The 24235-nt window shown below is 48.6% G+C and overlaps 1 protein-coding gene across 2 annotated transcripts in view; it reads right to left on the bottom strand.

Moving 5' to 3' along the window:
• The window catches only part of DMXL2 (Dmx like 2), a 1907871-nt gene that overhangs the window by 1190282 nt on the left and 693354 nt on the right, over positions 1-24235 (bottom strand). For both annotated transcript variants that reach the window (XM_078684818.1, XM_078684819.1), the window contains exon 20: positions 22731-22900. In XM_078684818.1, the coding sequence (XP_078540944.1) occupies positions 22731-22900 (170 nt within the window). The remainder of the gene's footprint in view (positions 1-22730; positions 22901-24235) is intronic.

The following is a 24235-nucleotide window of genomic DNA, read 5'->3' as shown; positions in this document are numbered from 1 at the left end:
ACTCAGTTTGAAAACACTCGACTTGCTAGCTGCATTGCTACATACGCTATGCTTTGCCTCTAAACACGTTGATCCCTCGCAGACTGTGCTGACTCTGCCCCTCCTGATTCTGAAACTGACCAACGCAGTCACCACGCAGTCTCTTCTCTCTCGCTTATGTCTGCCCTGCCACCATTTACTTTGGACCCTCACCCTCACACCCCCTCACCCTCACACACCCACACCCCCGTCACCCTCACCCTCACCCAACCTCACACCCTCGCACCCCTCACCCTCACAACCCTCTCACCCTCACTAACCCTCACACACCACATCACTCAGGGACACCACCACATCACTCAGGGACACCACCACATCACTCAGGGACACCACCACATCACTCAGGGGCACCACCACATCACTCAGGGGCACCACCACATCACTCAGGGGCACCACCACATCACTCGGGGGCACCACCACATCACTCGGGGGCACCACCACATTACTCGGGGACACCACCACATCACTCGGGGATACCACCACATCACTCGGGGACACCTCCACATCACTCGGGGACACCTCCACATCACTCAGGGACACCTCCACATCACTCAGGGACACCTCCACATCACTCAGGGACACCACCACATCACTCAGCGACACCACCACATCACTCAGCGACACCACCACATCACTCAGGGACACCACCACATCACTCAGGGGCACCACCACATCACTCAGGGGCACCACCGGGGGCACCACCACATTACTCGGGGACACCACCACATCACTCGAGAACACCACCACATCACTCGGGGACACCACCACATCACTCGGGGACACCACCACATCACTCGGGGACACCACCACATCACTCTGGGACGCCTCCACATCACTCTGGGACACCTCCACATCACTCTGGGACACCTCCACATCACTCTGGGACACCTCCACATCACTCTGGGGCACCTCCACATCACTCTGGGGCACCACCACATCACTCAGGGGCACCACCACATCACTCGCTCGATGACACCACCACATCACTCGGGGACACCACCACATCCCTCGGGGACACCACCACATCCCTCGGGGACACCACCACATCCCTCGGGGACACCACCACATCACTTCAATACCACATCACTCGGGGACACCACCACATCACTCGGGGGGACACCACCACGTCACTCGGGGACACCACCACGTCACTCAGGGACACCACCACATCACTCAGGGACACCACCACATCACTCAGGGACACCACCACATCAATCAGGGGCACCACTCGGGGGCACCACCTCATTACTCAGGGACACCACCACATCACTCAGGAACACCACCACATCACTCGAGAACACCACCACATCACTCGGGGACACCACCACATCACTCGGGGACTCCACCACATCACTCGGGGACTCCACCACATCACTCGGGGACACCACCACATCACTCGGGGACACCTCCACATCACTCGGGGACACCTCCACATCACTCTGGGGCACCACCACATCACTCTGGGGCACCACCACATCACTCGGGGACACCACCACATCGCTCGGGGACACCACCACATCACTCTGGGACACCACCACATCACTCTGGGACACCACCACATCACTCTGGGACACCACCACATCACTCGGGGGCACCACCACATCACTCGGGGACACCACCACATCACTCGGGGACACCACCACATCACTCGGGGACACCACCACATCACTCGGGGACACCACCACATCACTCGGGGACACCACCACATCACTCGGGGACACCACCACATCACTCTGGGACACCACCACATCTCTCAGGGACACCACCACATCACTCAGGGACACCACCACATCACTCAGGGACACCACCACATCACTCAGGGACACCACCACATCACTCAGGGACACCACATCAATCAGGGGCACCACTCAGGGACACCACCACATCACTCAGGGACACCACCACAGCACTCGGGGGCATCACCACATCACTCGGGGATACCACCACATCACTCGGGGACACCACCACATCACTCAAGGACACCACCACATCACTCGGGGACACCACCACATCACTGGGGGCACCACTACATCACTCGGGGACACCACCACATCACTCGGGGACACCACCACATCACTCTGGGACACCACCACATCACTCTGGGACATCACCACATCACTCGGGGATACCACCACATCACTCGGGGACACCACCACATCACTCAAGGACACCACCACATCACTCGGGGACACCACCACATCACTCGGGGACACCACCACATCACTGGGGGCACCACCACATCACTCGGGGACACCACCACATCACTCGGGGACACCACCACATCACTCGGGGACACCACCACATCACTCGGGGACACCACCACATCACTCGGGGACACCACCACATCACTCGGGGACACCACCACATCACTCGGGGACACCACCACAGCACTCAGGGACACCATCACAGCACTCAGGGACACCGCCACATCTCTCAGGGACACCGCCACATCTCTCAGGGACACCGCCACATCTCTCAGGGACACCGCCACATCACTCAGGGACACCGCCACATCACTCAGGGAAACCGCCACATCACTCAGGGACACCGCCACATCACTCAGGGACACCGCCACATCACCCACATCACTCAGGGACACCGCCACATCACTCAGGGACACCGCCACATCACTCAGGGACACCACCACATCACTCAGGGGCACCACCATATCACTCTAATACCACCACATCACTCTAATACACCACCACATCACTCAGCCCAACCACATCATCACTCAGCACTACAACAGCACTGTCCTTGCTTGTTACCAACAAGCATTGTCATAGCCAATAGGACTTGCATTAGGAAAGAGTAAGCTATTGGCTTTGTGAATACCAATGCTATTAATTCATATATTTTGAAAGCCAACACACATTAAAAAAAATTGTCATTTACAATACCAATAGCTCACACTTTCCTAATGCGAGACCTATTGCATTGCAAATGCTTGTTATACAGGGCGGCTCTACCTAAAAACGTAAGGCGCAAGGTCTTCCAATATTGCACGTCCTCATGGAAGCGACGCAGAGGGGGAGACAAATTGCGTTCATAAAAGGCAGTAGGGTTAGCCGTGATGCATATCCCCAGGTACCGAAATCCATTAGTGAATATTCTAGCCCTGCAGCCGCTAGGCAGGGTGGGGCAATCTCCGTTGAGGACATATACCTGCGACTTTTCCAAATTAATGGTATATCCTGAGGACTTTAGAAAAAGTGTAAATATGTGTCCGATATATGGAGAAGTATGGGCTAGCTAAATAGAGCAAGATATCGTCGGCATACAGGGAAATTCTATCCTCTCACTCTGTTGTCCAATTAAGTCCTCTGATAAGGGAGTCTCCCCTAATCCAGATTGCCAGGGGCTCAAGGGCCAGTGCAAAAATTAAGGGGGACAGTGGACAGCCTTGCCTAGTCCCCTTCTGCAATGTGAACGTTTTTGAACGCCATTTACTATGACTCAGGAGAGGGGTTCCTAATACAGGAGTTGCACCCAGGATAAAAATCTCGCTCCAAACCCAAATCGTTTGAGTGCGGCAAATAGAAAAGGCCATTCGATCATATTGAATGCCATCTTTGTATCTAAAGACATGATCACTGCCTCCTCTTTAATCCTTGCTGCCCTCCCCATGACACAGTGAAGGCGCCGTAGATTAACAGCGGTGTTCCTGCCAGGCATAAAACCAGATTGATCCGGATGGATCAGCTTGTGTAGCAGGGGCGACATACGCATCGCTAGAATCTTAGCGAGTATTTTGACTTCTGGGTCCAGGAGGGAAATAGGCCTGTACGAACCACAGTGCTCGGGGAGCTTCCCTTTTTTATGTAGAACTACAATATTGTCCAAATCTCTGCGTTTTTGGGACAATACCATTAGTCTTGCTTTACTTGTACATTCTTATAAGGTAAGGGGCAGTAGTAAATGCGTTGGGAGGCCACTTGAATCCATGGCTTTACAGGACGGTAGCGCCCCAACTGCCTTAATAACATCCTCGTTAGTCAAAGCGGAGTCTAAATCCTTGGCGTCTTGGGGCTCAAGAACAGGTAGTTTAAGGGTGGCCAGGAGTTCCTGTGCCTCTGAGAATGTGGAGGCCCCAGTGGGAGTATAGGTCAATTTAAGATGGTTTGCAAACGCTTCTGCGATCCCGGTTCTATCATGTGGCCACGTGCCATCTTGACACTCGATCACAGATACCCATCTATTGGCTTTTTCCCCGCTTGTCGAGCAAGGCCAGCAATTTGCTCGCTTTATCACCGATATAGTATTTGCGGTGTTGAGTGGCGCGGTGTTGGGCCTTAGCCACATCCTCAGCTATGTCTCTATATTCTTTTTGCTTCAGGAGCAGTCTGTGTTTGGTGTATGGGTGTTTGTAGCTATTAGGTCACTTTCCAGTTGGCTAATCTCTCCCTCTACATCTTGTAATTGCTTTCTTTTTTTCTTCTTATGTCCCACAATTGCCGAGACCCCCAGTCCCCTCAATACCGTCTTATATTCCTCCCACAACACTATATCAGAATCTACCGATCCGTCATTGTCTTCAAAGTAGTTATTGGTTTCCTCTGTGAGCTTCTCCTTGATTGCCGGCACCTTGAGATACCAGGGATTAAGAGCCATCCCATAAGTGTAGCAGAGGGAGTACCTCCATACCTCGTAACTACCGGGGAATGATCAGAAATACCCCTGGGAAGGGAGGCGACCTCTCCAAACATGGGAAGCTGGCCAGCCTTACAGAAAATATAATCGATCAGGGATAGGCTCCCGTGCACTCCTGAAAGAAAGGTGTATAGAAGGGATGAGGGATTGCACACTCTCCAAATATCTATTAGCCCCACTGCCCTCAGGAGGTCAGCCAATATCTTACCGGATGCTTCTCCCTGTCTGGGCGGCTTCCTGTCTAGCTCCCCATTAAGAGCAGTGTTACAGTCTCCCCCCAATAGCAAGTCGCCCTCAGGCAGATTTAGTAGGTGGGTGCCTAGATCGGCCAGTGCTGTGGAACATAGTCTTGGTGGCACATAAAGCAAGGTCATATTGAGCAGCCAGCCCTCCCAATAACCTGACACAGTCACAAATCCACCTAGTGCGTCACAAGTAATCGTCTGGAAATGAAAGTTAAATGAATTACGCAGGAGCACACCTACTCCTCTCAATCCCTTGGCATAGCCCGCATGTGCCACCAATCTGTACCCCCATCTATTGAATGTGCAATAAGAGGTCCCCTGTGTATGGGTTTCCTGCTGCAGGACCATGTCCGGGGCCAGCCACTTCAAATATTGAAGGACAATTCCGCATTTACTTCTCTCTCCCAGTCCATTTACATTCCAAGAGAGTATTTTAAATTGGCCTAATTGTGGAGCCCCCTCAGAGTTGCCGTGCATGTAATTGATGTGAGTGGGGGCTGAGGATAGTGTAGATGTAAATGAGGATAGTGTAGATGTAACACTATCTTTGCACCTTCCTACATCTGATCGCTGGTACCACCATCAATACTTTGAACCATATCCATTGCGGCCATCCTGTTGCTTGATTGTGTAGCCTGTGCACTGCATAATAAAATAGAAACCATTCTATAACAATCCCACATAGAACACCCTGAAAACCCCCCCCCCGCAGCCTGGACTTAAAACTGCCCACCCCCCAACTGTGCAGAGTGGCTGTATACCCTTACCCATTAAACTTTGTGAAGGGGAACGCGGTCCTACCGGAAATCCTCAAAGAAAAGAGCACCAACCCCAGTCTTTCAGGCCATTAGTGTAATCTTTTATAAACGTGGTCTGTGCACAATACCAACTGTAAAGTGGCTATTTACCATCCCGCCTCTCCTTTAGGAGCAAAGGGCTGGACACTGCGGCCCAGCCGTATCTGGTTTGTCCCCTCAAGTCATATACTTAACAGTTCTGAACATGTCCATCTTCCGGCATGTCATCGTCGTCAGAGTCAATTTAGGTTGGCCCCACCTGAGTGCAAATCCAGAGGCTGGGGCCTTCCGTTCAATCGGTCATTAAAACCCAATTCTTCTTAACTGCCCTCCAACGGGTCGGAGCCATCTTGGCAACTTGTGTGTCCTTGCAAACATATTTGAGAATTAGATTTCTAAGCACCAGAGGTACTCCATCCATCTAGCCATTCCAGGTTTCCTCTGGGGTTTTAAAGAAGCAGGATCTCCCCTAAGGTAGTACCTAAAGCTTGGCTGGGAAGAGCATTGCATATTTAATGATTTTCTCCCGGAGTGCTTGTTTTACCTCCATGAAGGATCTCCGTATTTTTTGTACCTTCACTGTGAAGTCTGGGGAAAAAGTTGATTGTCGAGTTTTCAAACTTGAGTGGTGGTGGCAGTGCACGCCGTCTGAAGATTAATGTCTCTATCCCTATAGTTGAATATATCCTGGCCAGGATAGGGCGTGGGGGTGCGCCTAGTTTATGAGGTCCGCCAGGCACTCTATGTGCACGTTCGACTGAGAAGTATTGGGAAAGAGTCTGGGCTGTAGATGGTTCTGAATCAAGTCTTCCACGAACAGATCTATGGCCTGCCCCTCCGCTCTCTCCGCACTCCCAAAATACGGACATTGTTCCTGCATGCGCGCCATTCATAATCTTCGAGTTTTGCCTCCAAGTCCGACCTCTTCATCTGGAGCTTCTTGACCGTTGTCTCCAACGTTTTGGAGGAAGTCTGGAGCGCTGAAACGGACTCTTCGGTAACTTTTACTTTCTCCCCCAAGTTTCATACGTCCGCGTGCATGAGTGTCACCTCAGCTGTTACTGAGCCTATTTAATGTTCAAGCGCTAAGCGGACCCCCTGTATGTCCTCCATGACATCCACGAGAGTCAGAGCCCCCTCCTCTGCTTGTAGCTTTGCGCCCTGCGGTGTGCTTTTCTCTCCGTACTTTCGTCTCTGGGCTGGGCGAATTTGTCTAATTTCATTTGGTGTGTCGGTTTGGGCCCCCTTGCAGTCGACTTGTTGTCTGGGACACTGGTATAAACTGCCCCCTGTAATTATGTCTTGCTTATGCCACCACCAGGACTCAACATGCAAGGATAGGTAGTATGCAGTCAATGGTCCTGTGATGTCGGGCAGGCCCCATCTCCAGGAACCCTGATTAAATACATTTTCACCTACTCTGCACAACTGTCCGATCCCTCCATTCAGTGCATCCAAAATGGTGGCCCACTACTGTGATCGAGGTACATCACACATGCAGGGTTTAGTCAAGTTCTTCCTATACCCATCAGTTTAAATACCTTTTCTGTTTACCGCAGTTGACACAGCTAAGATTGCGCCTCCAGCCGCTCCTAAATCACCAGGCCTCTTTCAAAAACAGTAGCAGTCTTTTGGTGTCTCTTACTCTCTGTGGCAATGCAACCAGCACCGGAGATAAAGCCCTTGGTCTTGTTATGTTAGGAATGCCACTAGAGCCAACTAATTCAACGACGAACTCCAGAACTCCAAGCACACTTGCAGAAAACTCGAGAAACTATGGCGCAAAGACCAGACACCAGACAACCACGCAGCCCTCAAGAACGGCAGACGCAGACACCCCTAGCTCATCAGATCTGCCAAAAGAACCTCCTTCAAGGATCGCATTGACAACAACGCACACAACAGCAGAGAGCTCTTCAACATCATGAAAGAACTCGCCACCCCCAGTTTCAGCTCCAACGACATCCCACTGTCAAAAGAATTCTGCGACTTCCTGGCTACCTTCTTCCACCGCAAGTTCGCAGACATCTACGACACCCAAACGCACGCGACGGATGCCGACACCCTAGCATCAACACCCACCAATCGCACCGACCTCCTGCTCTCCTGAAACAGCGTCAACGACGAAGAAACCGCTAGAATCATGAACACCATCCATTCCGGCTCACCTTCTGAACCCTTGCCCCCAACACATCTTAAACAAGGCGCGCACCATCATTGTACCCAAGCTTTGAAAAATAATCAACAGCTCCCTCGAGACCTCCACCTTCCCAGAGAGCTGGAAACACGCCGTAATCACGCCCTACTCAAGAAACCCACAGCGGACCCAAAGGACCTCAAGCACTTCCGACACATCTCCTTGCTCCCGTTCCCGGCAAAAGTCATCCAGAAAACTGCCAACAAACAACTGACCCTCTTCCTGGAGGGGAACAACGTCCTGTATTCCTCCCAATCCGGCTTCCGCAGCAACCACAGCACCAAGACCACCCTCATCGCTGCCACTGACAACATCAGAACCATACTACACAAGGGCGAGACCGCGGCCCTCATCCTCCTGGACCTCTCGGCCGCGCTCAATACCGTCTGCCACCACACCCTTTGCACATGCCTCCACGACGCAGGGATCCGAGGCAAAACCCTGGACTGGATCACCTCCTTCCTCACCGGCAGAACGCAAGGAGTCTGCCTCCCCCGTACCACCTCGGAGCCACCACGATCAGCTGCAGCGTACCCCAAGGATCATCTCTCAGCCCAACCCTCTTTAACATTTACATGGCATCGTCCAACAACACCACCTCAACATCGTCTCATACACCAACGACACGTAACGGATCCTCTCCCTCACCAAAGACCCGGCCATCGCCAAATCCAACATCCACGTGGGAATGAAGGCCATCGCAGAATGGATGAAGACCAGCCGCCTGAAACTGAACTCGGACAAGATGGAGGTCCTCATTCCCGGCCCCACCTCCTCTGCATGGGATGACTGCTGGTGGCCGACCGCACTGGGAGCTTCCCCGACCCCCACTAACCACGCATGCAACCTAGGGTTCATCCTGGACTCAACACTCGCCATGACCCAGCAAGTCAACGCCGTCTCCTCCTCCTGCTGCAATACCCTCCAAATGCTCCGAAAAATCTGGAATCCCCACCGAAACCAGGAGAACAGTCACCCAGGCACTCGTCAGCAGCAGGCTGGAGTGCGGCAACGAACTCTGCGCAGGAACCTCGGCTACACTCCAGAAGAGACTCCAGTGCATACAGAATGCCTCTGCATGCCTCATCCTCTTACTTCCCCGCCACATCCATATCACCACCCACCTACGAGACCTGCATTGGCTAGAGGTCAACAAGAGGATCACTTTCAAACTCCTAACCCACGCACACAAAGCACTCCACAACGCCGGACCAGCAGACCTCAATGAAAGACTGTCCTTCTACAACCCAAACTGACAACTGCGCTCCGCCAACCTCGCCCTCGCGAACACCTATTGGCATTTATTAATAGAGTGAAAAGACAACCAGTATGCACACAGGTGTATAATACCCTGAGAGAGGTTATGAAAACTCAGAATCAACCTTTCAGGTTATATGCCAGGAGGTTTAAAAGGGAGAAAAATAGATGTAGGATAAGATTGTAACACTAGAATATGAGTTCCTGCCAAAGTGAAAGTGAAGCACAAGTTACTACTTGTGTAAAAATATATCTGTAAGAGACATTAGTTAGTGATAGATTCCTTCCCTTAGAATATTCCCCAGGCATCAGGCTGGATCCGGAAAGTTTTGCTTAGAGGTACCCCTACGTGCCGGTAGGTGGCATCGTGCGGCTCTGCGTCAGTCACTGGCATCGTGAGCACCAAGATGACGTCACAGAGACTACTTAGGTGCCACCCATGTGCGCTGACGTCCGTTCTGTACACGACTTTCCGCGTCGAAACGCAGAGCCATGCAAGATACTGACCATTGGTGCATAAAACTAGGGCCCTAAAAGGGGATGACCTTAACCCTAGTAATTGGTTCGCAGAACAGGGAGGATGGGTGGGGTGGTAAGGAATCTATCACTAACTAATGTCTGTTACAGATATATTGTTACACAAGTAGTAACTTGTGCATCTGAAAGAGACACGTTAGTGATAGATTGCCTACCTTAGAATAGATACTCCAGCAACAACAACCCCGGTGGTGGGTCTGTGAACAAGATTACACCAGAAAGTCACGGAGCACCGAACGGCCAAAGAATCCATCTCTCCGGACTTGACTGTCAAGGCAGTAGTGTTTTGTAAACGTGTGCAGCAAAGCCCACGTAGCTGCCTGACAATGTCCTGCAAGGGAACGCCACGTCCCAAGGCAGTAGTGGCTGCAGTTGCCCTGGTCGAATGGGCACCCATCCCCACAGGAGGCTCCTTCTTGGCCAAAGAGTAACATGATGCGTTTGTGCACAGCCCAACCTTTTTTGGCACCCATGTAGCCAACAAAAAGCTGATCATCCATCCGGAACTGCTGTGTACGCTGCAGATAGAATGCGAGCGCGCGTTTTTGGTCCAGATGGTGGAGCCTCTCCTCTTCCCTTGAAGGATGCGGAGGCATAAAGAGGGTGGGCAAAGTGATGGTCTGCCCGATGTGGAAGGGCGTGACAACCTTTGGCAGAAAAGAAGGACGGGTCCTTAAAACCACCTTGTCCAGATGAACAGAAAGGAAAGGAGGTTTGGAAGAAAGAGCCTGGAGCTCACTCACTCTTCTGGCAGAGGTGATAGCAACCAGGAAAGCTGTCTTAAGAGTGCGAAGACGCAAAGGGCAGTTATGAAGGGTCCTTGATCTGAAACAGTGAATCAGAATAATAAAATACATCTGTAACATTTAAAAGATGATCCTTGAATCCAGTTGATAGAAATAGATCTGATTTATTGAAGTATTTGTATTAGATCAAGATGATAATAAAGTATTAAAGTTGTCACGGTGAATGCGTGCTGAAAAGAAATAACCGGAAAGTGGCAGCATCGGCAAGTTTGACATCACAGCAGGATCAGAACGTGAGGCGAAAGAATCACTAACTCCCCGATGCCTTTCAAATACCTCATCAATTGTATGGTAGCAGGGATTGAGAGAAGACCGCTGCTGGCCATCCGACGACCAACCGTCATCTCCACCTAAGACGGTGAGTGTACAATTTTAGGTAAAGACAGTTACTCTGCACATACGCGCTTCCCCAAACCTCCTCAGGGGTGCGAAGTTCACCAAAAACATGAAATTCCTCCTCGCATATATAACTGTACTTGTAGTCAGGATACATTCTCAGCAAAATAAAGTTTTCTTTATTTCAGTATCCAGTAGGTGGCAGCAATAACCTTCAATTCATAGTAGTTTCCGTAAAACTCCACAAATGTCAGTGCTAATGTCCCACGCAGGCCAAACATCAAGACTTGTTGTTAATAATTTTTCTAGATTAGTGCAGGAAATCAGTTTGTAGATCTGGTGCAGTGTGGCAGACAATAAATACACTCCTTTCTATTGAATATTAGAAGCAGCCTCTCTCCAAAGGTGTGCGTTTATTCCACAAAATAAAAGTCAGCTCCCATATCAGGCTGAAATAACGAACAGCAAAGTGACAAACTTGTCATTCAAGTCATGTGTTTGAAACCGATTCAATGACACATTAGTAAGCAGGTTTCCTTAATTTAACTGAGTCAAGCCAAGCCAATATAGTCTAAATCATGCAGCAAGAACTCAAACACCCTGGGAAACAGGCTGTCCAGATCACAGGGGACACTGGTGGGATTAACCAGGGTGCTCTTAATTTACCTTTTCTTGTTGTGCTTCAAATAGTTCCTCAGTTGCAGATTCTTTAAATTTCTTAGTTGCAGTGATCTAGTCTTTTTCTTCGAGCATAGGTTCTGTACCTCGTCGCCATTGTAACATTTAAAAGATGATCCTTGAATCCAGTTGATAGAAATAGATCTGATTTATTGAAGTATTTGTATTAGATCAAGATGATAATAAAGTATTAAGTAAATTCAATTATAATCCCACCAGGAGCAGTTGGACTGCTGCTCAGCCTCAGATGTAACTGACTCCTCTCAAGCATAGACAACCAGTATTCTATGTGACATCATAGATGTATGCTGAGCAAGTTATAACAAACACTAAAGAAGGACAGAGAAGAAAGAAAAGCAGGATGTAACAACATCCTTCTTACTCCAATAACCTGTTTTTTAAACTAAATACAGTCACTCCATGTTTAAATACAAGTTGGTAATGGTCACTGCACTGGGGCCACAAATGTCACTTATTTTCAATTCTTTAATTATTGCATATGCATTAAAAATATACTTTGCGGTGTATAAGTGTTTTTTTGTAAAGATCTCTGTAATTCTAAATAAATATATTACTCAGTTTGTCTGGTGAGTATTGATCAATATACTTCTCGGGCTTCTTCCTTAAAATGTATTAGGTAAATACTGAAATTGGGGGAATTAATTTATACATTGAGCTTCTATTACTCTCTTTTTTTCAGGCTCATGATTGAGTCATTGCAACAATTGCAACATTGATAAACATTTTCTTAAAATGAGTTGCATGAGAGCATTTGTTCCTAGCTAAAAAGTGACCTCACCCGGGCAGGAAGGCATAACTGGGTGTGAGATCAAAAGGCGAGTTCCAAAAGGGAAGCCACCTCTGAAGGGGAAATGGTGGACAATAGTGGACACACAAAAGAGGGGATGCCATTTTATTCTTGCAGACAGGTTGGGGTCGGGGACAGATAAGGTAAAGTTGTTGCCAAACCAGTTTCTTGAGGGCATGTAGCCCACAGTGAGCCCCACCTCTGGGGTGGGCTAGGGAGTTCCACAAACCAAGAGAAGGGCTCTTCCATGTTGCGAGTGGGCACAATGGTGCATTCTGGGCTAGCTAGATGCCACTCTTCACAGGAAGAGGTCAGTAGGTGGGAGGGGCCCTGGAAGCCTATTGGCTATAGTCGCCACATCCCCTGAAGGCATAAACTGGGTATAACAGAAGCACCTCCAGGCACCCAGACCTCAGATCACATCGGGACTGAAGACTGAACAGAAGAAGGACTGAACTGCACTTTCCTGGAACCGAACAAGCAAGGGTGCACCAAAGACTGGACTCTGTCTATGGCTCCTTGGGCTAGCAAAGAAAGGACAGTGCCAGTGGTGCCCTGCTTGAGAAAAAGTCATCAGAGCTTTAGATAGAGGAAGTGACTCCAAGAGTCAGTTAGCTGACTTCCTATTGCAGCTAGAGGGCCACAAAAACTGAAGACGCCTGCCTTGGAGAGTTGGTAGGCAAGAATGCCTGACCACTAAAATGTTGCCTGGGAGATGGGGTCCCATCCCACAAAAGTTGCAAGCAAGTCTGTTGGACACAGTAGAGTTGTCAGAGTACAGTTGGGTCACCCAGCAAGGAAGTGATCACCAGTTAAAGGGTACCACTGCTTCTGTTGTAACCAAAGAGCAGTAGACCCCTGGTAACTGGTTTCTGGATAGACTTTAACTGGACTTCAAGGGACATCTAGCACTGAGGCAAAGGTTGCCCTACCATGTTTATGGGCTGAGGCGTAGCCCCAGGAAGGTGCCCATCCCGGGATCAGCATCCACAGCATCCTTCACCATCTTCAGAAACCTGTATCTGGCGGTTAGCCAATACAGCAGGAACTGGACTGGAGACTGTTTTAACTACGAGGTAACTGTTCCAACCAAGCCTCTTTGGCCCCTGTCACTCGCTACCTGCCAGACTTGGTTCACCAAAGTGAGCCATAGTAGAAATGTACAACTCTATAAAAGTTATTTGCAGTTTGCAAAGTTAAGCACAGTCCTTTAGAATGATTTATTGTGCTGAGTGAAAATTATTATTTGATTATTATTCCTTTGAAAAACCATAACAACTGAACCCTCAGGTGGATTTTTGTTGTTGAGGTATCTATTTAAAGATAAAAATTACATAAAATTACAACCTATTTTTATAAATTGGTGTGACATTTTGATAGAGTCTTGTTTCTCTCTTATACAACCGGTGTGTTACTTCTTAAAGCTTTACACTTGTTGCTTTGATAACAAATGACTGCTTAGAGCAACAGCTACCCAGGGTGGAGCTAAGGTTTTTCAAATGAATCTGACTTGACCCAGTACAAACAATGAGATAATTACACGCAAGGTCTCACAACCAAACCATAAAATAGACCGTTTTCTTCGCAATCATCAATTCTCGAATGAGTTCGCACTGTTGCATCCACTTGCTACCTCACCCACAAGCTTCTCAAGAAACTCTTAAGATGGCTACTGCTCAGCACCCGAAGATTTGTCATGATAACCAGCAGACTGGACTACAGCAATGCCCTCTACATCGGCATCACCTCTCAAAACATTAAGAGACTGCAAGTCATACAGAACTCAGTAGCTTGGATAGATAGAGATACCCCCTGAAAATCAACCAGCCCTGGTGCGGTTCCTGAATGGCTGCCTGCCATTTGCCACCACCAGACATGTTTCTGGACCCCTTAGTAGAGAGCCTCCACTCTCTGGGTCCAGAATCAAAGCCCATCCTGTGCAGAGGTGTCATGCATCCTCCCTCGGGATGGGCTGGGTCCACGAAAGGGGAAGCTTCAAAGGCCTGCCGCCTTTGGAAACTATCCCTGCCTTTTGCTGCCCTCAGCAACTGGCTCCCACTGGTTCTGGCCCCCACTTTGGGTGGGAGAATCGGCAGGAAAACTGAGCTAGGAAGAAAAGTGTGCTCACCTTTGCCAACCCACCCCTCAGGTGGGGGAGGCGAGGTGAAGCACACATCTCAGTCACCTCCAGGTTGAAGATGGGGGGGCTCAGCCAATTAGGGTGAAGCTCACGCCCCCTTCAACTGGAGGGTGGCATAATAGGGGATGTACCCACCACAAGGAAAGGACCCATTAGTCCCGGCCTGCACACCCCTTTAATGCCCCCTAAATTTAGTATTTTGGGAAAACCCTAAACCTTGCCTCCTCAGATTCGAGAAAGAAAGAAGAAGGCCTGAAGATAAGTGCTGACCGAGGTAGAAAAAGAGGACACCTACTGCTTTGGCCCCTTCGACGAAGAGGATTGGCCCACCTAGTTCTCGGGGGCTGGGTGTGGGTGAGAAAAACTGGGTCGCCCAAAGCCAGGTGGTGGGCAATCGTCCGTTCCACAGGTGCCCCTGTGCTGGGCTTTGACCAGGTGCCCAGAAAGACTTCAGTGAGGGCTTCGTTGAATGGCAAAAGGGGTTCAGAGGAGGTTGCTGCCGGTTTAAGCACCTCTGTCAGGAGGGTAGTCCTAACTGCCACTGAAAGGAGCTCCAAGCCCTGGGCTTCAGCTGCCCTTCGCACCACCACAGTGTAAGACGCTCCCTCCCCAATAGCCATGATAGGGGGAGAAAGCATGCCAAGGTCTGGTGAAGTATTGAGACCACTGGCGTCACCCAGGTCCTCTCTCCAGTCTAGCACTTCCAGCTGGTCTGCTAAAGGACCCAGCAACCCTTCCTAATCCTCATCACCACCTTTTGAATGATAGGGAACACCAGGGATGAACATGGGAACAAAAGTACACTCTGGCATCAGGTTCAACACGGCCGATGACGATCCGGCTCTGGGCACGACCGACGCCAGGGGCGTTGTCACCAGGATCAAGGTCGACCGACGATTCGGATCCAGGCCTCGATCCTTAGGGGTCCACCAGTGCCGGAGCAGCCAGCATCAAAGGCTCCGCTGGCCCAGATGCGTGCCGGCGGAGTCGAGCTGCACAAAGATGGAGGGGAGGTCTTTGTAAAATGCACAAAACTGTGCAGGGGACGCTCTGGCTCCCAGAAACGAAGGGAGGAACGGGTTGTCCCATAAAGAGGCACGAAGACTGAGCCTTTGAGCAACAACGCTTCGGGTCCTAGGTCGCGTCAGCCGACCGATGGGGGAAGGTGAAGAGTACTTGTGCTTCTGTGCCTTCTTCTTGTGCCTTGACTTACCCAAAGACTTGGAGGGCTTTGAGTGCAACGAGGTGTGAGGGCTCCGTGACCGGTCTTGAGACCTTCCTCTCGAGCGAGACCAGGAATGACGCAGAGCCGACTGCTGGGCCTCCAAGAGCTTTCGGGATCACTCCCATAACTACTTTAGATGCATGGCCCGGCAGTCATTTATTTATTTATTCTGGAGTTTTATATAGCGCTGGCCAGACCCGAGGGTATCTAAGCGCTTTACAACAGTTAAATGAGAGAATCACAAAAAAAGGCAAATATACACATGATGGTTAGTAAGTCCCGTATAGTATACAGGAGTGTAACCCATAGACCAGTTCAGGACTGGGTAAGGAAGGTGCATTTAAGAAACAATGTCCTGATTGGTAAGGATATGTAGGCAATTAATTATGCATGCATACAGCATTACTTGCAAGGAAAGAAGGAGACACTACATAGATTTGAAAAAAGATAGTTAATCATCTTTATATTGCAACATACGTTGTGGTCGGAGAATATACAGTTAGAAGCAGCACTGCATAAATGAATTAATGACAACCATAAAACACTTGGTGCTTAAAGTGATAGTGATGAGAGTGGCGACGCAAGTGAGGAAGTGAACATCGAGAGCGGCGCACTGTGACAAAGTGAAAATAATTTACGGTGAGTGGCTCCAATGTAGGTGACAACGTGATATCACAACACATACATTTTCAATTGGTTGTTGAGCCACCGGGGATAAGTACGCGTATAGTTGTGCTGTTAGGTCGACGGCGTTTCGATCCATGTTAGTTTGGATCGTCATCAGGACAGGGTTGTCTGAATTGGGGCGTGCTTGATTGAATTCTGTGCAACGGGAATACCACACATGTGTTAGGGGTTTCCCATGGATCCAATGTGGGCAGCCTGAAGAAAAATCTGGTTCGTCAAGTAAGGAGGTCCAAGGTCTGCAAGATTGCACTGACAAGGAATTGTTTCCGACGGCCGTCAGTGATCAGCCGTTGTGTCAGCACGTCATCTGATTGAATCAGCCTGCTGTGTCACGGATGAATCTCGGCGTAGTTAGTAAGTCCCAGCGTGGATGCTGCATTGAGGTATGTAAGTCCAGCGAGGGCTCGCAGTGCGTACATAGTCTAGGGCGGAACCATGATAGGGTACACAAGGAGGAGGTAGAGTTGGTGACAAAGTGTCAAGGTGCTGCAGATTGCATGGGTGTGCGCTTCAGCGAAGGTTAAATGCTCAGGAATGCACGGTTGAGGAAGAGGTCTTTTAGGAGTATTTTGAAATTTAACAAAGGGCGGGATAGTCCTAATGTTTGCTGGGATAGAGTTCCATATTTTGGGTGCGCTTCCAGCGAAGGATGGAGCAGCAGTTTTTTGCTTGTGAGTTTTCATGGGGATGAGCAGTAGGGTGTTGGAGCTCCTGAGGTTCCTTGACTGGTCAGCCTCTTTGATTTTGGGGGCCAGGTATTCCGGGTTCCCAGTGTGGAGAGCTTTGTGCGCGAGGCAGGCGGTTCTGAAGCTGGCACCCATCTCTATTAGGAGCCATTTAAGTTCTTTGAGTGCAGGTGCAATGTCATCAAATTTCCTGATTCCAGTGACCATTCTGGTTGCTGCATTGAGAGTAGTTTTGAGGGGGGCAAGGTGGGATTTGGCTGTTCTGGTTCGGATAGCGTTTCAATAGTCAAGTCAGGATATCACCAGGGATTGGGTGGCTTGCTTGAGGTCCTTGGGAGGGATGAAGGGTTTTATTTTGTTCAGGAGCTTCAGATTTAGGAAGGCACTCTTCGCGGAGTTCTTGATGTGTTTGGTCATGTCAAGTTTGGGGTCTAGGGTGATCCTAGTGATTTTACGGAGTTTGCTAGGGTGAGATTACCCTTGAGAGCATTGATTGCTTTAAGCCATTCCATGATTTAGGGGTTCGCGTCTTTGTTGGAGAAGAGGAGGTTTTTGTTTTTTTCATGGTTGAGTTTGAGATGGTTTACGGATAGCCAGTGTTGGACTTCTTTGAGAGTGTTATTGAGTTTCGGAATGTCTTCGATGGAGGAGGTTTAGAGATAGATCTGCGTATCGTCTGCATATAAGTGGAAGGAGATGTTGGCTTTTTTGAGTAGGGAGGTGAGGGGGTTCCATATATATGTTGAACAGTTGAGGGGAGAGCACTGATCCTTGAGGGACGCCTCTGCTGACAGGGTGCTGGTCAGATGTGAAGGAGTTGATTTCTATCCTCTGGGTGTGGTTGTGTAAGAAGGAGGAGAACCATTGCATGAGCACTTCATCTGCACCTACCCTATCTTGAAGAGCCTTGATGAGTAGATTGTGGTCCACCGTGTCAAAGGCTGCTGATAAGTCCACAAGGATCAGTAGGCAGTATTGGTCAGTGTCAAGAGACTTGTGAATGTCATCCACAATGTTCAGGATCGCAGTCTTGGTGCTACATCCTCTTCTGAAGCCCGATTGGTGGGGATCAAGGAAGTTGATGCTGTCCATGTGTTGAGTCAGTTGTAGAAGAACGCACTTTGAGGATTTTGGCAAGAAGATGGAGATTGAAAACGGGTCTGAACTTATTCAGATCATTGGTGTCAAGGCCTGGTTTCTTTAGTAGAGGTGTAACTTGGTGACTATGAGGCAGTCAGATATGACTCCGGTATTGAAGGAGCTGTTTATGATCTTGCACCAGAATGGAGCTAGGGAGCGTTTCAGCTTTTTTGTCAATTGGGTGGGTAACACATCTAGTGCGTGAGATGCGGGCTTGGAAGAGGAGATCAGCTTTAGGATCTCCGTTGTGGAGAGATCGTCAGTGGGGGTAGGTAGGATTGCGCTTACCCTTTCTTCAAGTTCGGCCATGGAGATCTGCGAAAGATTTCTCATCCATTTGGGGGGGCTTGGGAGGGGGGTTGATGAGAGATAGGTTGGGTGATGTAGAAGAGGATGAGGTGGTGGTCAGACCGGTCCACAGGTAGGATGTGATTGATAGTGATGGAGTCAAAGCACGACTTCAGGTCATGGTCACGCTCCAGGCACCAGAGGCACATGAGGTGCGGGTCCGTCACAGACATCAGTTTGTGACAGACCTCACAGGGATTGAAGCCGGTCTGATGATGGGACAATTCCTCGTGTGACAAGAGTCGAAGACTCAAAAAAGAGGTAAACAAAAGCTTAGTAAAAAAATTACTAAAGGGGTAGTTATCTCCGGATCTACGCTAGGCCAGTGCAGAAAAAGAAAGAACCAACATCAGCGAGCAGGGCAGCGTCTAAGTAGGCACCGCAACGTCATCCCAGAGAACACAACGCCGAGGGTGGACGTGGAGTCCACCAATGCCACCTACCGATGCGCAGGGGTATATTTTTAAGAATAATTCTCCAGATCCAGTATCTCGCCTTGGGGTAACTCTATGGTAAGGAATCTATAACGTCTCTTTCAGATACAAACTTACTGCCTCCACGTGGCTTACCTCACCCCTCATGTCTGCACAAGGCTGGTTTCTGGTATGACGCCGCTTGCCCCAGATGCACAGCCTTGCCTGTGTACTTCTTCCACATGACTTGGTTCTGTGTGGCCATACAGGCGTACTGGGCCGCAGTAACAAGAGAACTGACTGAGTGTGACTGGGCCCTTTTTGCAGGGTTTTCCTTGAACTTTTTGCCTTACTCCTGTATTTTTTTACTGACCTGTTGTTGGCTGTTTAGGACTCTGGGCACTTTACCACTGCTGATCAGTGCTGATCAGTGCTGATCAGTGCTAAAGTGCATATGCTCTCGCTATGGTAAATTGATGTATGGATTAGTAACTCCATGATTGGCGGATTTGGTTTACCTGTCAGACCCTTGTACAGTGCACTGCGTGTGCCCAGGGCTTGTAAACCAAATGCTGCTGGTGGGCTTGCAGCACTGGTTGTGCCATCCACATAAGCAGCCTGTAAAGTGTGTCTCAGGTCTGCCATTGCAGAACCTGTGTGCAGTCTGGGACTGCCATGTTGACTGGGCAAGTGCTCCCATTTGTAAGTCCCTAAACCTTCCCTTTTCTACATATTAATCACCCCTAAAGTAGGCCCACGGGCAGGGTGCATTGTAGGCAAAAGGTAGAACATGCCCTGATGTGTGTGGCATGTCCTAATAGTGAATTACAGCCATTTTCGTGTTTCACTATTGCAAGGCTACCTTTCCCCATAGGCCAGAATGGCCAGTTCGATTATTACATCTTATAATCCTAACTGACTCCGGGAACTAGGTAGAAATTCGAGTTTAGTATGCCTGAACTCAGAATGATAAAATGCATCTTTTAGTGAAGTTGGTTTTAACACTCTGTGTTTGAAAATACCACTTTTCGAAAGTAGGTATTTTCTTGCCATAACTATCCAAGCCTGCCTCTGCTAGGTTGTGTATTCCTTGTATGAAGTTTGAGTGACAGGGGCTGGGGATTCCAGGAAACAGGGTGAATCAGCACAGGGCTGAATAGAGAGATCTGCATGTAGATGGGTGGGAGGAGCTGCACCTGTGACCGGAATAGGGCTGTGCCTTCCCTCCACTATGCTGGCTCCACCTCCTGTGGTGCCTTTGATGTCCCTAGCCTACACTGTGAAAGGAAAGAAGAAGTCTCGTCAACAAAGTGCTGCAGGACTGACCAGAACAGATTTGGACTAGGCAAATGCCTCTCTGCCTTCAGAGAACAAAGGGAAAATGAGTATAAAAGTGGGTACCCAGACCCCAGAACTTTAGGTCACTCTTGGGAAACAAGAAGAAACCTTTGCTGAGGAGAGGAACCAGAGGAACTGAGGAAGAGACTACCCGTAAGCGGAGTACTGTCTGGGGGATTGGCCTGCAGTGGTTGCCTGACTGCCAAAGGAAGAGGAAAGGACTTTGTGCTCCTTTTATTCAACTTGTGAAGGATCTCACCGGTGGGAGATCCTTCTCCCACCTCGCCGCCAAGACATGGAACACCCTCCCACTGAGCCTACGACAGACCCAAGACCTGCTGACCTTCAGGAGGATACTCAAGACCTGGCTGTTCGATCAGTAGCGGCCACTCCCCTACCCCCAGAGCCTTGAGACCCTCACGGGTATTTAGTGCGCTTTACAAATAATTGATTGATTGATCTCCAAGGGCTTGAGATAGAGTTTGCCTCTTGCTGAAGTCTCAGGGACAAGAGACTTCACCCACCAACTCCCCAAGAGTTTTTTGGAAGTGCCTGCAGTTGTGTTGGGCTTTCTGAGGGACTGCGTATCACAAGGAGCTGGAAGTGCGACTCATGTAGTAGAAGTGTGTGCCACCGCAGCCATCGCATCACTGGAGAAGGGTGTCGCAGCTGCCGTTTCGCAGAAGCGCCTCACATCGCCAGAGAAGAATGTCGCCGTCGCATCAGACACCATCGCATCATCGGGAAGCGTGTCACCGCCACTGCCATCCCATCACTGAAGAAGGGTGCCGCCGCTGGAGCTGTCGCATTGCATCGCCGAAGCATCTCTCATCACTGGAGAAGAGTGTCGCCGTCGCATCACCGGAGAAGCGTGTCGCAGGGCCTGTCGCGGCTCAGAAGAATCGTTGAGTCGCCGCACAGCCGTCAGGCGTGCACACATCGTGTTGCATCAAGGAGAAGACACCGTTTTTGTTTCATTGCACCGGATCTTCATCGCATCACGGCGCTGCTGGTCGCATCGCCACGGAAGCGCAGTAAGAAACAGACGCATCACCTCCCCAGGCTGAGAAGAACCGACGCAACCCCTACGTATCAGTAGGGACCCGACGCATTACCGTTCTTGCGTGTAAGGAACTGACGCATCACCTTCCCTGCAACCCTTTTGTTCTATAGCGTTTCACATCCAAAGGTACATTGAACTCAAAGTGTCGCATTTTACATCTAAAAAGAATTAAACTATTTCTACCATTTTTAAAGTACAGTATTGTGGATTTTTGTTGTTTGTGGTCTTGTGTTAAGTCTATATAAAAATACTTATTTTTATACTACAACTTGTGTTGTGTCCATCTGTAGTGTTGTCACTGAGTTACTGTATGTGTTCACAAATGCTTTACACACCACCTCTGAGATAAGTCTGTCTGCTCGTGCCAAGCTACCAAGGTGGTGAGCAGGGGAGTACCCCCTTACCCTGACCAGACGCAAGGTTCCCTATTTGGTCAAAGGTACCTTCCTCTGCCAACTACAGACCTTCAAATCTAACACTAAGGTGCTGTGGTGGGTGGTTCCACACTCCCCCAACCTGATCCTTCTGGGAATAGCAGAGGGGGGCCACAAGTACCAGACCTCAGAAGGCCTTCCTATGTATGGGCTTTCTGGTTGCAAAGTGTGACATTGCGGCAAAGTGGCTGAATGCCGCCCCTCCAACCATTGCAATGTGGTGTTGTGGGATCGATTGGGGTGCCCAGGAGACAATGGTGTTTGATGCGAGGGACTTCCCCCAAAAGTATGGGCACGTGTGAACAAAATGGTTTCACCTTCGACTAGCTGCATCTCAACTGCTGCATGGGTGGGACTCAAATAACTGTCTTTCTATATGTCCTGGCTCGCTTCCTGTACAGCTTAAGTGGTCAGTAAAAAAGATTCACAGTAAAAAGATTAGAAGTGTTCGACAGGAATGAAATGGAGGTTGGTCCCGATGTACGATTTATGGGCTTTGAAGCCTGAACTGACAAGATGCCCATTGCATGGTGGTCTGGAATGGACTTTGTGAAAGGACTTTGGGACCAACAGTGATTAGTCATAGTTATGATAATCCACATGATCTCGGTTTTCTCCTTCCCTCTTTTCCCCACACTTCTTTCTCTCTTTGGTGAAGCACAGTAATTTGGGGTTTCCGTCAAACATTGCTCATCCTTTTTCGTGATATGCTGCTGAATGTCATAATGTGCTTTGATATGAATAGGAGCTGGAAGTTATGATGTTATTCTTTCTGTGATATGCTCAATAGACATGATTTAAATTATACAAATTGATGACCAGTCATATGTTTTAGAAAAAAAAATGCATTTCATGATTTAAAATGTTTTTTCACAGGAAGCAACACATTGCCTTTGTGATAAATACCTTCTCAATGCACCTTCGTAACGTATTAACATTCCTGACCCACCAACCTACGCCCATAGCCCTTAATTCTGGCCATTGAGGATCCCCTCTCTGAATAGCAGGCATCATGTTTATCATTTCTTCTTCTGCCTCGGAGTGAAAGGCCCATGCAAAATGACATGTAGACAACCCTAAATGATAAAAAACATGTGTTCATAGATCAACATTTTGTTCACGTATTCAAACAACATTGAAGAAAAGCATATTTATTTAAAAACAAACCACAGCATCATCGAAAAATAGCCATAAATACCAGTCACACTGTTGAACATAAGTCACCACAAATATCAAACCAAAATAAACAAAGCCAAGCAGATTGCACTTATGCCAATAATAAATGGTTCAATTTACCATCATTGTTGTTAAAACATACCCTATTGTAGGCTGATGTGGTAGATGCAGATTGGTTTCTTGCTTTTCTAGAACTACCACAAAACTATTGACAAAAGAGTTCACTCCGGCTTTTCCTGCCGGTCTGCAAACTGTCCACTTGGCCCAAACCCTTACCACCAGGTATTACCTTGTTGGAATTGCTCAGGACAATCACTGCACAAAGTATAATAGCGAGCATACAATATGCATATTTGCATACATTATTCCCCATTACTTTACAACTAACTGTAAATATGGTACTAAAAATACAAACACAAGCCTGGAGTAAATGTTATTTGCACTGAAGTCATCAACATTTGCCTGTTGCAGATAAGTGTAAATGGCACCATCACAAACTCTTGATCATTGTAGTGTGTGGGGCTTTAGACAAGAATAATTTAAAACAGAGTTCTACAATGTCGTTCAGCAAACATTTCACATGTCTGGTCTAGTCAGAAATAAACACTAATCTTACCAATTAATTTTAAGGGGTTTTATAACATTTGGTTATCCCCTCTCTCATGTATATGCACATTTATTGGAAAGGCACCATCACAAACGCTTGATCATTGTAGTGTGTGGAGATTTAGACAAGAATAATTTAAAACAGAGTTCTACAATGTCGTTCAGCAAAGATTTTACGTCTGGTCCTAGTCAGAATTAAACACTAATCTTACCAATTTATTTTAAGGGGTTTTATAACATTTGGTTATCCCCGCTCTCACCTCAGTATTTATATATGAATGTGTGTGTATGTGTGTGTGTGTGTGTGTGTGTGCGTATAAACACACACACACACATATTTAACCTACTTAAAGTTAGGAGCTAGTTGCCATAGGAAGGGCGTGTTTTGATTTGCCAACAACTTTGGCGCTGTTAGAAGTATCGTTATGAAGTTTTCAAAACTAGTTTGACACTCACTTCAGGTACTGTCTTGGAAGTTTCGTGGTGATTCGTCAAGCGAGGGCCAGAAAAAGTGGGGTCCCAAAACACTTTTTCCCCATGTCAATTTCCATACGAACTTTACACATAGCTACAGCCCGAACTGCTGAAAGAAAATACACCAGATATTGGTCCAGGGAAGAGCCTTCTTT

Source organism: Lissotriton helveticus, chromosome 3_2 (assembly GCF_964261635.1).
Source record: "Lissotriton helveticus chromosome 3_2, aLisHel1.1, whole genome shotgun sequence".
NCBI lineage: Eukaryota > Metazoa > Chordata > Amphibia > Caudata > Salamandridae > Lissotriton > Lissotriton helveticus.
Note: the sequence above shows the minus strand (reverse complement) of the source record. Positions and strands in the feature narration are given on the sequence as shown.